Source organism: Vespula pensylvanica, chromosome 18 (genome assembly GCF_014466175.1).
Source record: "Vespula pensylvanica isolate Volc-1 chromosome 18, ASM1446617v1, whole genome shotgun sequence".
Classification (NCBI taxonomy): domain Eukaryota; kingdom Metazoa; phylum Arthropoda; class Insecta; order Hymenoptera; family Vespidae; genus Vespula; species Vespula pensylvanica.
Genome location: NC_057702.1, coordinates 2,855,458 through 2,874,409, shown reverse-complemented (window position 1 = coordinate 2,874,409; position 18,952 = coordinate 2,855,458). Strand labels below are relative to the sequence as shown.

At 33.5% G+C, this 18,952-nt stretch overlaps 1 protein-coding gene across 1 annotated transcript in view; it reads right to left on the bottom strand.

The window, feature by feature from the left end:
- LOC122635600 overlaps nucleotides 1–18,952 on the bottom strand; it is a 58,212-nt gene that overhangs the window by 11,415 nt on the left and 27,845 nt on the right. The window contains exons 2-7 of the mRNA XM_043825982.1: nucleotides 8,975–9,096; nucleotides 7,528–7,848; nucleotides 5,396–5,836; nucleotides 2,318–2,751; nucleotides 674–1,159; nucleotides 129–486 (exon numbers count right to left, since the gene is read on the bottom strand). Coding sequence (XP_043681917.1) covers nucleotides 129–486; nucleotides 674–1,159; nucleotides 2,318–2,751; nucleotides 5,396–5,836; nucleotides 7,528–7,677 — 1,869 coding nt within the window. The 5' untranslated portion in view covers nucleotides 7,678–7,848; nucleotides 8,975–9,096. The remainder of the gene's footprint in view (nucleotides 1–128; nucleotides 487–673; nucleotides 1,160–2,317; nucleotides 2,752–5,395; nucleotides 5,837–7,527; nucleotides 7,849–8,974; nucleotides 9,097–18,952) is intronic.

Genomic DNA, 18,952 nt, shown 5'->3' with positions numbered 1-18,952 from the left:
TAAAACGATCGAATCGGATGACATTGACCAAATCAATGCATTCATACTTTTGTATTATTTAATTTATTGTAAAAAAATGATGATGATAATGATGATAATAATAATAATAATAATAATAATAATAATACCGAATTCGAACGTCTTTTGACGACCTCGTTTTCGACGATCGTAGGCTGCATCATCGATTGATTATTATCGTTCGATCTCATCGGCGAAAGATTTTTATTAACGTCGTGTTTCTTACGACGAAGGCATATAGGCGTACCACCTACGCTTCTACTACCCTGATTAAATCCAGAATTCTTCAGCAACATTCTCTCGACCAATACTCGATTCAAATTCGCTGTCTCGTCGTCGAACTTCTCCATGTTTGGTTTCCTACGTTGAGATATTCTCTTTTTACGTTTATCGCCACCCTGTTGTTTCTCTTCCGTCTTTTTATATCGAATACTTTGTCTCTTAGCCGCGTTCCTCATACTGATCGTCCTAAAAAATACAAATGAAATGATAATCGTGAATTATCGCGTTTATCATCGAACATACAATCCTCGTTGATAATTCGTTGTTGTCTCGACAACGAATTATAAATCGATCGATCCTGATAATTCTTTTTTTTCTTTTTTGATTAGTTCGCCTGATATCGCCAATTGATTTAACGTTACAATTGATATACCTTTGAGGAAGAATCTCGTCCTTGTTTCTTCGTTTCAAGAAGGATTCTCTCAATCTTGTACCACGTCTACTGAGCTCGCTCGTAAACGTGAAATAAGTACAGTGACCGGTATTAGGAAAATTAGAAGAACATTCGAGATTATCTAAATCGAGGAAGGAACCATTGTCGATGTAATCGAAATCGTTTTCGAAAGGATCGTTCTCATCGCCACCGTCCTGACCTGTATCAACGTCCGACAAAGAATCTATGTAATCCTCGCAATCGGTTGGGTCGCTATCCGACAATATATCCGTCTCTTTCTCGTAAACATAACTCTCGTCGAATTTCCCCATCATTTCGTTCAAAGTTATGTCGTCCTCGGATGAACGAGCACTTCGAGTTACCGACGATCCTGATGAGCTACTGCTACTTGTACGACGTTGCATAGCCAATGGTATCTTAGGTCTTATATCCATACCAGGCAAAATCCTCCAATTTTGATTTATCCTAGGAATAAAACGATCTCTGGTTAAAATGGTTTTCATTGAATCACCAACGAACGACGATCTTGTTTAATATCCTTATATATCGTCCGTATATATATATATATATATATTATACGTCCTTGTCCCTTTCTCCTTCGATCTTATCCGATACCTACTATATATTATCCTCCTCTTTCGTTCAACGATGAAAAGTAAATATTTGTTGGAAGGCTCGAGTGTTACTCCAAAAAAGGACTTGAGAGATCGAGATAGCAGGGACGATGCCACGTGACACACACACTTTTTTTAGACGCATCTTGAGGAAATCTTTTGCTAGGGATGATATCAAGCAAGATGGTCGTCAATCTTTCCATACATCATCGAACGTAATACAGTGTAACAAGTCAGAAAGGTAGAGGAGTTGCTACTGGCTTTTTGCTTCTATATTCGATCCGACGATTTATTCAAGATTCTATTTAAAATTCTTATTTCGTCGATCGTTTTCTTTCTTTCTTACTTTCTTTCTTTCTTTCTTTCTTTCTTTCTTTCGCAAACGTTTCAAATCATTTCGCGTTAAAAAAAGAAAAAAGAAAATAGTCTTCATCCGCTTGAAACGACTCTTCCGCTTTAAGTTGACTCTATTTTCATATATATATATTTCTATCTAACCAACTACCACCTACATTTACCGTTGACACGATGAAACTTTTGAAAACACGTTTACATCCTCCACATTGTTCATCGTCGTTTCCTTTGATGTCAACATCGTCCGCAAGCTCAACCCAGAACGTATTTGCTATTTGCGTTGACTATCCATATAACAGGGAGCATATTATCGATCGGCCAGCTTTCATTCGATATCTTTCACGCGAATTTCAAAACGATATATTCCATTGAAATTGAATCGAGAATTATTATCTGCCGTTTGCACGATCCATCGATATATCATTGCTGTTATATTTGCGAGGAAGAAGAAAGAAAAAAAGAAAGATAAAGATACAAAGAAAACAAATTATTCTCGACAAAGGTTCTCAATCATTTCTATTTCTCTCGTAAGAAAAAAAGATCGGCGAGATCGATCGATCGACTTTTGAAATTGATTATATTACAATAACGAGGAAAGAAAAGAAAAATTACGAAAATATTTTCAACAGAAAATTTCAATTTTTCGATTACTAACGGACTACGTCCAGCGCTGAGACTCTCTTGACGATGTTCCCTCTTTGTTAGACTCTCTCTCGCGCTGTTAACATTGACGTCACTGGCACTACCGGATGATTCAGTCAGCTTTAGACCCGAACTACTGCTGGTTTCATCGAGTGTTAACCTAGATTTAAAGCCGGTCGTGCTGGAACCAGAAGAGTTTGCCGACAACCACGGATTCGTTCTTATTCGTGATCGTTCGCGAGGTGATTGTACGGTTGGTGAGACAAGTGGGGGAGGTATCGAGGATGGTACAGGAAGATTATTCCTGGAGGAATCAGCTGAGAAGGATTCCGTTCTTCGATGAGAATTTTCTTGCTGTCTTTGCGGAGTCTGTGGTTGTTGTTGTTGTTGTTGTTGTTGTTGCTTTAGTTGTTGTTTCGATCCATGATTGATCGTAGCTTCGGCGCTCTGCAAAATATTTCTTTCGATGTAATTTAAGAACTAACGTTTCCATCACATTTCATTAAATATTCAAATTCTTTGATACATTACTTTGCTTCCTTCTCAATCTTTGTTCACTCGTTCTTTAAAAGTTTAACTTTACTATTAATCAGATTGAAATTTTACTTCAAACGTTTACTCCGATTAGAAAAAAAAAAAAAAGAATTAAAAAATTGAAGTGTGTGTGTATAAAACAAATTATATGGATGTATATCGAGAAAGATTTTCAAAATCCTTTGATACATTACTTTGCTTCCTTCTCAATCTTTGTTCACTCGTTCTTTAAGAGTTTAATTTAACTATTATTAAAAAAAAAAAAAAAAAAAAAAAAAAAGTTAAAGCATATATATAAAATAAATTATATGAATATCAAAGAAGATTTTCAAAATTCTTTGATACATTACTTTGCTTCCTTTTCAATCTTTGCCGACTCGTTCTTTAAAAATTTAATTTAACCATTGAAATCTTACTTCAAACGTTTACTCCGATCAGAAAAAAAAAAATAAATAAATAAATAAATAAATAAATAAAAATAAAAAAAAAATAAATAAATAAAAAGAAAATTAAAGTATACGTACATAAAACAAACTATATGGATGAATATCGAGGAAGAGTTTCCCATTAATTTGCTAACGAGGATTAATTTGTGAAACGTGCCTATCTCGAGAACGGTATATGGAGTTTGCCTTGCGAAAGCAAATCGATTGGTATACTAGAAGAAGAGGGTAGGAGAGGGAACGCGTTCAGTTCATTTTTCATTCCTTTCTAAGCACACAGAGGACGACGAGCGTTTCTCGAGAATAAGGGGTGCGGTTTAAAGGGAGTGACTGCGGAAGAGGAACGAGAAAGGGAAAAATAGAGAAGAGAGAAGAGAGAGAGAGAGAAGAGAGAGAGAGGGTTGGAGGAAAACTCAATAATGCTTTTCCGTCGACCGCTCGTTTAAGCGCTTCCGCGAAAACGTCCGTTCGATTGTATTGTACCAGACGATGGAACGCGGATGGACCTACCACACTAAAAAGAATGAACGAGGACGAAGAGAAATCCTTTCTGGAGTGAGTGTTGAATTCGTCGGTCCTTGACTTTAGAAAGAGAAAAATAAAGAAATAAAGAAAGAGAGAGAGAGAGAGAGAGGAAGCAAAAAAATATTTCGCACTGCATCGCTCGATTGATCGACGACAATATGAGAATACAGTTTTGTTTTCTTTTTTCTTCTCTCTTTCTTTTTTTTTTCTTTTTTATAATCGTCTTTCGATTCACTCTCGTTCATCCCTACTCATTTCCAACACTTTTGTTCTTCGATAAATTGAATTTCTCCACTCGAAGGTGTAAGTAAGTAAGAAAGTAAGTAAGTATCGCCTTTTTAAGTATACTTGCCTCGTGATTCGTGATTGATTTATTCCTTCGTTATTATAATGTTATGTATTGATATTATTATTAATAATATTGTTATATATTTTTGTAATATTTGTTACGTTGTTAAAATATTATTATTGATATTATTAATGAAATTCTATAGATATTATAGTAATATATTTACGAAGATAGAAAGGATGCACGCAAACACACGACGAAAAAAAAAGTAAACGAGAAAAAGAAAAGAAAAGCAAATTAAAAAAAAAGAAAGAAAGAAAAAAAGATGAAGAAGAAGAAGAAGAAGAAGAAGAAAGAGGAAAGTAGAACTATTGTTCGTAGACCTTTCCGAAATCGATTTCACTTCCAAACGTCAGAGAACTATTCTCGTGCTTCTCGCGTTAACGTTAATGATCCGTTCTCTCGCGAATCGCTCGTTATCGCCAAAATCGGCGTTTGGCATTCGTGGGAAACTGAACTAGTAGTAACTCTGAGCTCTCTCGTCTATTGAACCGTGAGAAGTTTCGTTCTAAAATGTATAAGTTTTGGTTTGTGCAAGGTAAAAAAGGGAGAGGGAGAAAGAAAGAGAGAGAGAGAGAGAGAGAGAGAGAGAGAGAGAGAGAGAGAGAGAGAGAGAGAGGTGAGATGTCGTTGAACCCGAGACGTCAAAGCATCACAAGAATCTCTAAGAGAAGACGAAGAAGAAGGGAGGAGAATCACCAAAGGGGTAAAAGCTGGTGGTTTCGTGAAACGATGCTAATCTCGCTACGACGAACGCGAACACTTCGTCTCTTGTCTATCACGTCAAAAGGGAATTCAAAAGAAAACTTTGCTACTTCCGTGTCGTTATATGGAATCGAGAGGCCATCGTTACAGTACCTGAGATGATATCCTGAAAAATTTTTTTTGATAATACACACACACACACACGTGTGTGTGTGTGTGTGTGTGTGTGTGTGTGTGTGTATGTATATATTGTAAGAGACATATATAACATATCTATTATTTATATGTATTTATATTTATATATATTATTTTTTATAATAAAATATAATTTTGTGAAAATTATAATAAACAATCTTTTGAGAAATGTAATTCGAACATTTAATTAAATCTTATTAAAATTGTCTTTCTTTTCTTTTTTCTTTTTTTTTTTTTTATATATATATATCTAATTTTTATCTTATACGTCGAAAAGAAAAGAAAAAGGAGGGGAAAAAAATAGAAAATTAGAAAAAAAAAAAAACAATAGATTACTTACAAGCGCGTTGAGCTTGGCCGGGGTGCTCGTACGTACATCCTTTGGCTGCTTACTATTGTCACCGGTCATGTTCGAGGATTTGTTCGTAGACTCGTTCGTTCTGTCGTCGATCCTCCCCGCATTTCCCTGCGCCCTACCTTTATTGTTACTTTGAAAATAATGCGTGCCCGTCCTGATATTGATGTAATACTCGGGCGGAAAGCTCGTACCGGGCGACGTACCGTCCGTCGAGTATCCGGTACTGTAGGCACTTTCCGGAGAAGAAAGATTCACGCTTCCGGTACCACCGGACGTACCGGAAGAGGTGGTCACCGTTCCAGCGTACCCGCCACCACCACCACCACCACCAACACCACCAACACCACGATCAACACCACTGGATCCACCGTGCAATCGAATTCCGTCTACTCCGTTTCTTGTTGGCGAGTCTACAGGATGTACCTAAAAAAAAAAAAAATATATATATATATATAAATAAATCGAATTACGATCGATGTTTAAGATCATATTTTCGATTATTAATTAGATTCAATTAAATCAGATTTAAATAAAATGATCTTTATTTCATGATCGAAAGGTTGAACGCGTTTATCCATCGAGCATCATTTCATTTTCGTCGTTCATCGAAAAAGAAAAAGAAAAAAAAGAAAAAAGTAAAGAAAGGAAATAAAAAAAAAAAAAAGGAAGATTCAAGGATATAAGAACGTGATAAAGCTAAGAGATTATTATATATATATATATATATATATATATATATATACATATATAAAAAAAAAATCTATACTCGAAAAAGAGTAAGAAGTAAAATTTTGATCGAAAGCGTAGCGATCCACGGTAGAATTGGCCAGACGCGAAATATCCTTCTATAATCGATTAGCAAATGAAATTTCTTCGAGTCTCTCGATGGTCCGTTGTTAAATTTTCAATGCTTTCGTCGTTCTCGACGTTAAAAGGTTTACTTACAACACGTTTAAAGATTGAGAATTACATTTGAGATTGTAGAGCGACTGCGTAAGTAGCTTGTAAAAGGTTGAAGAACCGGAGGTTAAGTATAATTAGATAGCTAAGGGAAAATGGGAAGAAATTAGAGTGGTAAAGGGAAGAATAGTGAAAAAGAGAAAGACAGATAGACAGAAAGAGAAAGAGAGAGATGATTATAAAGTAAAAAAAAAAAAAAAAAAAAAAAAAAGAAAGTGAGATAGAAGACAACTTTGCTTTTCTAGGGTTGCGAAATAACGGACGTTGTTTTTCTCTTGGATAGACCTTGGGCGAGAATACTAAACTAGGTCTTTCTCTACCTTCTCTTTTCTTCTTCAATCTCTTTCTTTCTCTCTCTCTCTCTCTCTCTCTCTCTTTCTCTTTCTTTCTCACTTTTATTCTTCCCTCTTTCTCTCTCTTTCTTTCTCGTTAACAGGTAAGACTTATAAGAAAGGGTTTGTTAGCAAAGAAAGGCGTATATCTCCGCGAAGTGGAAGCCTCTAAGAATAAACTACGAGGTAGATCGTTGAAAGAGGATGAGCAAAGTGTTTAGCACGTTGCAATCTAGACGATCGATAAACGAGACTCGAGTAGCTCCTTTTATGTTATAGAACTCTTCGTTGGATCTATACCGACGTTGGATATATACATATATATTTCACTTGAATATCGCACTTGAATAATCGATTTTTCTTCGATCATCGTAACACCATCGATCGTTCTACGTTTATTTTTAAAGGTATTAAAAGAGATGGGAAATCGTATTATCAGTTGAGAGCTGATAACTCTAATAAGATTTTTCACTGGTTGATTATTCGTGCCTTGTACTACGAATCGTGTTCGTTTAATTATCGATGGAAAAGAAAAAAAAAAGAAGAAGAAGAAGAAGATAGAAAAGAGAGAGGAAAGATAAGGAATATGAAAAAAAAAAAAGGGAACGAAGAAAGTGGAACGAACGAAATGAATTTTCAAGTTCGATCGATCGATAACAAGTAGAAGAGGTTTATGCTCCAAGATTGATAAGTCTTTCTCTCTCTCTCTCTCTCTCTCTCTCTCTCTTTTTTTATTTTTTAAAAGGAAGACAACGAACGAATGATAAGAGAGAAAAGTGTAAAGAAAAAAAGAGAGATAAAAGTTTGGATAAGTACACTCACTTGATGCAAAGCAGGCGATCTATTGGCACTATGACTTCTCGGTGAATTGCAGTTAGAATCGAATCCCTTATCGCCCTTTTTACGATCCTTCTTTTTCTTTGATCGCACAATGTGTGCCTCCATCCACGTGCGCAATTTCGTCCCGAACATGTTGCAAAGAATTCCGTTCAACGGATCTGTGCCACGTTGAAAATTGCACAAGTGGACAGAGGTCAACACACTCTTACACAGGGGGCCTCCTTTTTAATTTTTATTCTTTATCTATCAGCTCGTCCATCGAATATCATATTGTTCGTTTCTACGATTGAAACGGTCTTTGATCTGCGAATATAATTAAATATAAATATAATCGATGTTTGTTTGAAATTATTCTGGAAAAAAAAAAAAAGAAAAAAAAATTTTTAATGTATAATATGTAATATATACACACGTATGTGTGTGTGTGTTTTGTTTATATCTTTTATATTTATTTTTTTATATTATTCATATTTATATATATATATTTTATTTATTTATTTATTTTTAAATATATGTGTGTGTGTGTATTATTTATTTGTTTATTTATATATATATACGTATATGTATAAAAGAGATGATTTTGAAAATAATTATCCCCTTTTTTCTCAGAGACACATCAGACTAATTTTCTTTTATATTTTTCCTTTTTTTTCTTTCTTTTTTTTCTTTTTTGCTTTTTACTTTCTACAGATTATAAAATTATAAATCTAAGAATTTTCTTATAATCTAAAAAAATAGAAAAAAAAAAAAAAAGAAAAAGAAAAAATTGTCACTCCGAAAAGTCACGGAAAAGAATAAATTTGGATTTGAAAAAATCACTTAACAACTTTTGATCGATTTCAAAACTTTCTCAATACTTGTAATTACGAAATCAAGTAATGATGAACGATTAAAAATTTCATCTTGAACTAATACAATTTCGAATCGAATCAAATACGAATCAAGTACAGTTTATCCTTTTTCTCATTTTTTATATCGATGATCCTTGGCACACTTCCAATTATATACATATATACGATTCCTTTCAAGGATATAATACTAGTAGTTAGTAGAGACTTTTCGATCTATGTACTTTCTCGCATAAACGCACACATGCAACGAATCAAAGAGTATCGAGTGACCGATTACGATCATCGATTCTCAGTAGACTATCAGCCAAGTTTCGTTTTCTCATATTTTATATGTCTCTTGAATTACCATGTCGAATATGAGTACATACCCATAAACACAAATACATATGTACTCTCACCATATATTTCGAAAGACGATACATATCTTTTTTATTTATTTATTTATCTTGTTTTTTTTTTTTTTTTTTTTTTTTAATGGTCATTATCATCTCGAGTTATCATCGTTTAACGAATTTAATTGAGCACGAAACTTTGATTATGGGATAATGTTGTTCAATCAACTGACCTTAAGTACTAACCTTAAGTCATCGTCGTCATTGTTTCGAAAGTAGCTCTCCTTTCGTCTTTTTATTCTCTTAACGTGGTAAGCCAACACGTTTTTTTTCTCCCACACGCCATTCCTCGATCTCGGGAGATGAATCTGTAACGAATTAATATTAATATTATTTGAATAATATTTTATTATTGTACGTAGAAGACATTCTACGTACAAGTAAAGATTTTTGTATTCTACCAATTGCAATCTTTCGAATTAGAAATCAAATTTTTAATGAATTTTGTTTTCTATTTTTTTTTTCTTTTTTTTTTAATGATAATATCAAATGTAAATTTGTTGTTAAGAAATTTAACATTGTGTGTGTGTGGGTGTGTGTGTGATTATTTTTATTAATATTCTTTTTTAATTTAATTATTTATATATGTATAATACAAAAAATAAAGTAAAAATACTCGTTTAATATTAATTAACGATTCTCATTACAATTTATAATTATAATATAAGAAATTTAAAATATATAAAAATTTACATATTTGTAATAACATAATAATCTCTAATCAACAATTGATACGATAATATTATATACGTATTCTTGTAATAATTATTACGATTTTTAGAAGTAACGATTGCAACAGATCCTTTCATTATCAACATTTATCAAAATGTCTATAATTTCCAAAATCATTTAACACACTTCCTCTAAATAACACGACTGTCGAAAAAAAAAAAAAAGAGAGAGAAACTTTTTTCGACAGGGTCCACCATTGTATAAATACGATGATAAATTGACAAGAAAAAATGGTACTATGTCTTATCTTATCAATAAGGTCATGGAAACTTTTTCTGTACGTCTTGCGTACGCTTACGTTGTCCAAAATAAATAACATATAAATAACAATCAAAAGATCGAATTTGATTCGCTCTTGAAATAAAAAAGAAATTTCCTATTTGAAGTGGAACAATAACAAATATGAAGTTAAAGAGAAAAAAGTGAATAAAAAAGAAAAGAAAAAAAAAAAAAATTTATAAACCTGTATGGAATATTAACATTCGATATATGTGAGGATCTCTTCAGAGAGTTGCTTATTTGCGAAAAGAGAAAGGGTATCCTCTTGGGAAAGCATAAAATAAAGTAGAAAATTTTATCCCGTAGGAATAATCGAATGGGATGCTGTACACGTCGTGTTCGATCCCATAGACCAACACGTTTCTGATATTTTTCACTTCCGATCACGTATCGCCACGCGAACGAAGGGGAAACAAAAAAAAGAGAGAGAGAGAGAGAGAGAGAGAAAAAAAAAGAAAGAAAAAAGAAAGATCTGAAGGTGTTCATGATTCAATCATTCCCATCAATGTCATATATTATTTTCTATCAGTTATATTCTTTCTTTTTCTTTCGCTTTTCTTGGAAACAAAATGTTCACGATTCTGTGCACCCTATTAGAACTTCGAACGAAACTGTCTTAGGACAACCTAAATCCGTCGAATTCGATTGCCTATGTTAATTTCTTCTGAAAGTTTTAACTCTGTTAAGTTCTCGAAGGATCCTCTAATTCTCTTTCTCTCTTTCATTCTCTGTTAAAGCTTCGGTGCTAATCCAGCATCTGCATAATGTTTCGACTAAATTCGACGTTGCGACGTAGGGTGCCTTTCTAACTAACTAGAATTACTCTATCTGATCTATTAACACCCCGATAGTTACCTTGCTCAATATGTCTCGAATCTTTTCAGAAAAAAGAAAACAGAAAAGAGGAATACATTTGTCATAAAAGAATAAGCATTCAATTATGATAAATCATCAGTGAGCTTTTTTTTCTTCTTCTTCTAACATTTCATTATTTATTTAATATCTTGAAATATTATATATTATGTATTATATACGAATATAAATAATATATATATATATATTACATATTACACATTACATATTTCGAAATATTAAACAAGTAAATAATCAACCCACTACGACTTACCTATACTTATTCTAACTTTTATGTATTACAATTAAAAATTCATAACTCTTGATAAGTTTAACATAAATTTTTTTAACACCAAAAGGAAATGGAGTTTCCACTTTGTAATTCGATTCGACGATGGTCAACTTGTTTTAGCATAAATTCATTGGACGATCCTTACAAAAGAAATGAGATTTCTCGGAGCATCCCTCTGAGACTAATACGTTCGTCATTTCTCGCGTAAACCAACCCCATACTATCTCACCACCGTCCTATACTAACCCCATCCTCTTTCCAAAAGCTCGTTTAACTTCGGTAGAGAAACTCAGAGACAAGGAAGGACTCGCACCCCAAGGTAATGCGAGCCACCCTTCCACAATTTCGGGGGTGTACCCTGTCAAAGCGCTTTTATCATAGCATCCCCCAACGTATGCTTTAGAGATATATTAACTAATTAAACTGGAAACGGAAAAGACAGGAATATATCCGATTTCTATTGGCTAATCAAACGTATTGTGTTCTTAAATGTCGGTCAACATGTCTCGTTTCTGTGTCGACTATGGATCGTTAAAAAAAGAAAAGAAAAGAAAAAAAAAAAAAAAAAGAAAGAAAAAGAAAAAAAAATAGAAACAAAAAGATTCTTTTACATCTTTCCAAAGTGATCAAAGGAAAAGGTCCTTCTTGAATTTCTCCAGTAACGAAAGGGATCCGAAGGGATTTAATCGGTAACGAGTAGCCGTTTGAACTAACGCCGGTCTAACGATTAGTTAGAAACAAGAGCTCGTTAGTGGTCCGTTTCTACGGTTGCCAACCCAAACGGTTGAAACTACTCTACTCTACTCTACTCTACTCTACTCTACTCTACTCTACTCTATTCTATTCTACTCTATTCTACTGGTCGCATACGATTGAAAGGGTTACTCGAAACGATTGCAACTACCCCCTCTAATTTATCGCGAGTGTACCATGTTATAATAACGATGATACCGAGGGTAAACTTTTGATCTTGATTAAAGCGTTCGTTCAATATTTATTTATTTATTTATTTATTTATTTATTTATTTTTTTTGATGCATGTGTTTTATTAATCATTAACAGAGATAAGCAGGGATGATAAAAAATAAAAAGAAATAAATAAAAAAGAAAGAATTCGATTTTTAAATTAGATCAAAGACTAAAAGTTAACTTCGTTCGTTCGTAATAATAATTAATATTCTTCAATCGAGAATAATTATCCGTAGATAAATAAGCTTTGTAATTTTCCTCTTTCCATTTTCTTTCTCCCTTCTTTCTCTCTCTCTCTCTCTCTTCCGTAAAACGGGAAGAGAAAACTTTTCGCGCCTGGAAGATTTATCGACGTTTCGTGAAGTTAACGTGACGTTAAAGCCACGTCCACTCGACCGTCCTGAAAGCCAAGAGGAGTCTAACGTTGACGCACTAATACACACATAAACACACACACACACACACACATATATATACACATATACAGTTACACATACGTACAAGAAAGTGGAAACTTCTCTCTCGCTTCTGTCGAGTTTATCTTTAGTGAATCGAGTCCGCTAACTTTCGACGCGGAACGAACTAACTCTCATCTACGTGATAAACACGTCTGCGTGTGTTAGTTAACACATACAAACATACACACACACACATGTATATAATTTTTTCTATTTATTTGTTTTTTAGACAAATATTCAATAAAATATTATTTACGTTAGAGTTCCATATGTATGTTCAGTTTTATTCTCTCTCTCTCTCTCTCTCTCTCTCTCTCTCTCTCTTTTCTCCCTTATGACGCACGTGCGTTGGATTAAAAAACGAACGGAAATTATGGCGGTGAGACCGGTGATTCCCTTTTCCCGGTCGAAAGTCCCACAGGACCCGATGTCACCGGAAATAAAGGTGCCAAGCTGCGTTTCGTTGAAGAAGGGAGCAAGCAAGCAAGCAAGCAAGCAAGCAAGCAACTAACCAAGCAACCAAGCAAGCAGTTAAACCTACTACCACCACTGTTACACACTGAAGTGCTTTCCTTCTTTTCGAGGGTGGCACCAATCTACGAAGCATCAACAACCCTCTTGCTGCCTTCTTCGCTCGCGGTTATGAATGCGTTACGACTGTCCTGCCTTTTTTAACGCGATGAGATAGGTACTTTTCTTTCTCTATCTTTTTTTCTTTTTTTCTTTTTCTCTCAAAGTCAAACACGTCGAATAATAAATATCGAAAAAACGGACGAGGAAAGATAATACCAGACCAATAGCTTCAAAACGAATCCTTTTGTCAACTTTCATTTTCTTTCTCTTTACTCTCTTTTTATATATATATATATATATATATATATATATATATATATATATCGTTGGATGACCCTCGATTTAACGAGGAAAAAAAGAAGAGAAAATGAAAAAAAAAAAAAATATGTCGGAATTTCGCAGTGATCCCTTTTAAACGAAATATAGTGCACGTGCGGTACAGACACAGACCGCACGTGGTCGATCGTGCGTAACTGAAAGAGTCCATATATACAGAAAGAAAGGGAGAGAAGGAAGGCGTACATATTCAATTATCAACCCTCTGCTAAAGCGTGAGCAACTAATGGCATTGCCAGACAAGCGAGAACTTATAATTTGTTGGCTGGCCAACCGGTGCACACAGGAAATCCCTATGGATAACTTTGCCTGACTTTACGAAGAAGACCTTAACGATCTTCTATGTATCTGTATGTGTGTGCGTACGTGTTGAGTAGAAAGACCTTTTCGTATATGAAAGACCAGAGTATTCGTGTTTCATCGAATACTTGGATGATTCGATTCGATTCGATTCGATTCGAACTGTTCTTATATCCTTTTCTTTTTTTTTTTTTTTCTATTTCTCCAATTAGGTATTTCGTTCGAAATCTTTACTCTGAAAAGTAAATATAACTCGATGGAAGGATTCTCGAGAGACTCTTGGAAATAACTTTTCTACGAGTCTTTTGAGATGTTCATTTCTCGTTAGAAGATCTATTCAATCTTAATATATATATATATATATATTGTCCTAAGAAAATACCTAACCATTTCTTTTTCTATATATATGTGTATATATATATATATATATATTAATTAATTAAGTTGAAACTTTAAAAACGTGATACGATATACGATACGATTCTCATTCGATAAATTATATTTCTTTATTTCTTATTTTCTCTATTAATCCAATGACCTATTAAGATTATCGGACATCACAAATTTTCTTTAATCCCTTCGAGAATTTATTAAACGATTTTATTAAACTTTATATAAAATATTAGAATCGTCGATCTTAATGAACTTAAGATCGATAATTCATAGTAAAAAAAAAAAAAAAAAAAAAAAAATCAAAGAAATTTTTTACACGATCATACCTCGTAAGAACTATATTATACTGTTGATATTTTCTCCATTAACAATATGGTTTCCGTCGTTGATTGTTCGCGAGTTTATAATCGAACGGAATTAAAACTGCAAATATTTTTTCACTGTAAAATATCGACGCCATTGTTTCGAATTTGTTCGTGTAAAAAGGTTCGATATCCCTCGAAAATAATTATTTACAAAAATATTAACTCCGAACAATGAACTGTTATTTAAAATGAAAAAAAAGAAAAAGAAAAAGAAAAGAAAAAAAGTATCTAACAATAAAAGTCATCTTCCTTTTCACGAGAAACGCGACAACGACGAGGACAAACATCTGCTTGACGATGAGTTATATACCCACTCGACCTATATTTCTCCTTGGACAAATTTTGTGGAAACGTCGAAACGTCTTTCAATGTTTATATTAGCCACCGCGGAAATAGAAAAGGCCGGAAGTAAAACATACGTTATTCGCGGATCGTTCGAACTTCACAAAAACAAGTATTTGACGTATGAATCTATAAAAACCCATCTTCTCATTCACCCAATCTTCTCTCTCCTAATCTCTTTTACTTCGATTTGAAATAAAAATCTATTGACAAAATTCCGATATAATTCGAATTAATAAATAATTCTCTCCATTGATTTTCTTTGTTATCCGTTCACCGTTCGAATAATATGAATTCCCATAGAAGCTTTTCTACGTTTTTCTATGATTCGTTTATATTACAAAGCTGTATGTATATACAGGATGCCCCAAAAAAATTGGGAACAAACATATACTACGTATTACTTAATTAATAAAAAAAAAAAAAAGATGAAAAAGATTCGTATAAAAAATTATGCACAAAAATGCTTTATCGAAAAGATACATGCTTTTAATAAATTCATAATTTATAATGGTGATTATAAGAAATGTATAAGCTTGGTCTCAATCTTTCTAGACACCCTGTATATACAATATACATATACATATATACATACATACATATATATATATATATAACGTTATCTTGCTGGCATAATGTTTCAATGAATACAAAACTTTTTCCACCACGGTTGCTCGACGCCATGACGATGATGAAGAAAAATAAGAAGAAGAATAAGAGGAAGCAAGAATAGAAAAAGAAAAAGAAAAAGAAAAAGAGAGAAGTACATAATGTGAAAACAAAAGGAAAACCTTCCTCCTACACGCGTCATGCTTTTTTATCTCAACGTTTGCACAGTTACGTTGCACAGATAGATACATACATACATACATACAACATATATATATATATATATATGGGTATACATATTGCAGTGTATACGATTTATTATGATGGCTTAGAATAGAAAACGCGTTACATTTCTATTAACGTCTAGTACGTGTCACAATGAAGAGATATTGTAATACTTGTAGTAACGATGAATATGTACATAGATATATACGTACATACATATATACTTATATACGTACGTGCCATATTCTATTTTCAACCTATAATATTATATACCTACATATATACATACGTACATACATACATAGATACATACGTAAGTGTACATATGATATAACGTGAGAACAATCAAAAGTATCTCATATACCATAGAGGTTCGATTTTTATGATCGAGAATGACGTTGATGAATGAGAAACTTATTCGTATGTGTGCATCAATATGTCTATATAATCTATGTGTGTGTGTGTGTGTGTGTATTTTAGCGCAGATACATTTTAAACGCGATAGAAAACGTATAACTCTACTATGAATAGAGACGTAACTAGATAAACATACATGTAACATATACACACACATATATACACATATATAGTATCTACGAAGCTTCGACGAATATTTCGAGAAATTCCTCTACAAATTTACTTTGGAAGGATATACAAATTTTGTCAACGTTTCACAAAAAAAAAAAAAAGAAAGAAAAAGAAAATAAAAAATAAATAAATAAAATAGGAAAATCCTAGTAAAAAGGGAAAAAATCCTAGTACACGTGAAAATCTCAAGCATACCGATGAGATAGAATACCAATGCGATAGATACGTAAATATTTACACACACACACACACACACACACATTACATATATACATACATATACACCATATATACACACACATATATGCAAACATATAGGTATAACTTAAAACGTCCAGACTTTCTCTTTCTCTCTCTCTCTCCTTTTTTTTCTAGCCCTTTTATTCCTTCTACACTCTTCCACTTCTCCGTTTCTCCTTTAAAGCCGTCAGAGATAAAAAGAAGTCGCCCGAAGCACGGACACGAACGGAAAGGAAGATGCAAAAGAAGAACGTATCTTCATCCTTCCCTTCCCTTACTTCCTCCCCCTATCCACCCCTCTTTTTTTTTCTACATCCTCTTCTTCTTCACTCCTTCGAGACACCCCTTTCGTTTTTCACTGTACTCCTTTTCTTTTTTTTCTTCTCTCTCTCTCTCTCTCTCTCTCTCTCTCTCTCTCTCTCTCTTTCTTTTTTCTTATTATTCTCCCTTTCTTTTCCTCACACGTCCTTCTCTAGTAAAAGTATTCTTCGCGAATCTTGAGACGAGAAGATTTTTACCCCTCCGGCACGTGGACCGAACAAGAAACTCGGTACTGGCGAACGCATACACACACACACACACACACACACATACAAACATACATACATATATACATAGATGTGTGATAGTGTCTCCTTTTCTCGAAAGATGCAAATATCATATGCGAAAGGAAACTAAGAAAGAAGAAGAGAACTCGTCGATTCGAAACTCGTCGCTTCGGTGAATATCTAATATACATGTATATATGTATATGTATGTATATATGTATATGTAAAAGTCTACGGTTATATTCGATAACCGTGAGTTTTCAACTTTCCAATAGGATTTAGACGCTTTTGGAGAATACCAGAGGGATAGAGAAACACTCCCCTTAATACTCCCCCTCTTCTCCTTCGATGTTATTTCCTCACCTTCTAACAGAATCGAAATTTTACGAGGACGAAAACGAAGACGAAAACGAGGACGACGACGAAACTATCCTCCCCTTTGCTTTTCTTTCCAACTTTCACGACTATTTTTATTATCCTATTTAACTATTCTTATTTACGACGTAGGATAACTGCCCATTAAAACTACGAAGAAACTTTAATTTCTAACATGTCGAGTAGAGAAAAACGATATTATATAGAATAATATAGAAATAGGATAATATTTGAAATAATAACGATAATAATAAAATAACAATAATATAATAATACCAAAAAAAAAAGAAAACTATATAAATACATAACTTCCATAATGAAAATACGAACTATCGCGAAAATATAAATAAAAAATTACACACACACACACACACACACACACAAGAGAAACAAAAATCTGAATTCTAATGAGTCTTCTGTAGGTCGTCGACTAAATGCCAGATTCGTATCACTGCTAACAATGAACAAGAGGGAAAGAGAAAAACAGAGATAGATATGCAAGCAAACCCTCGAGGAAAACGAAAGGGGTAATTGTTTCGTAAGAGGCCATAGTTGGAAGGGAGAGAGAAGAATAGCCATGACAAAGGGTAGACGCTCAAAAATCGAGACGATCTTTCTTCCTTGGATTTAGGAAGGCCAGTCACGTCAGCGTAAACGGACGTTCAAAGCTAGAATGTTCGCAGACATTTTCTCTCTCTCTCTCTCTCTCTCTCTCTCTCTCTCTCTCTCTACCCCCCTCTCTTCTCTCTCTTTTGGTTGAGAGAAGCGATAACACCCGCATGATCTTCAGACGAAGTACTTTCAACTCACGGTAGGGGGTTCCTTCGAAATGAGAAAGGGTCTCCCTTCATCCCTCTCCACTTTCTCTCTCTCTCTCTCTCTCTCTCTCTCTCTCTCTCTCTCTCTTTCTTTCTTTCTCTCTCTCTCTCTCTCTGTTCATCGAAACCAACCAAGGAAAAGAGATATCACTTCCCTTTCGTCTTCCTTTTCCTTTCTTCAGAATTTCCCTAACGAAGCGCCATATTTACGGCTACGCACATGACGTAACTTATTTCTACTTCGCTCATCGACTTTTTTCCCCCTTTTCAATGAAACCCAAAGAAATTAAAAAAAAAAGAAGAGAGAGAGAGAGAGAGAAGAAGAAATGAAAAAAAATATAAAATAAAAGAAAAAACGAAGTATTCTTTTATATCTTTGGTTGTAAAGGGAAGAGACCACATTGGTCCGACGTTTTTTCATTTTGCTGATATTTATTTCTGATCGTTTAAAGTGGTAATTTATAAAGCGTGACAGTTCCATGGGATTCTATGGTACTGTGAATAAATTCTACGGTAATGCGGAATAATTCAACGATCGAATCAATTTTTGTTTAATTATATACTTTTTGTTTCTATTACTCCGTTACTACTTTATACTTGTTTTCTTTCTTTCGATAAATCGTTTTTATATTTATTTATTTATTTTTTTATTTTTTTATTTTTTTAATATATAAAAGAAAAAATTGTTATAGTCTGACATTCATATAAGAAAATATATGTTGTACTTAATATCTCATTAAAATTGATAAGAAAGAGATCTTGTCAATCGTAGGAGAGAAAAAAATCAAATAATTGTCGAAGGTTCCGCAAATATTAGAACAATTTTTTTTCTGTTTCGCCAAAAGAAAAATGAGAATCCCCGATATAAAT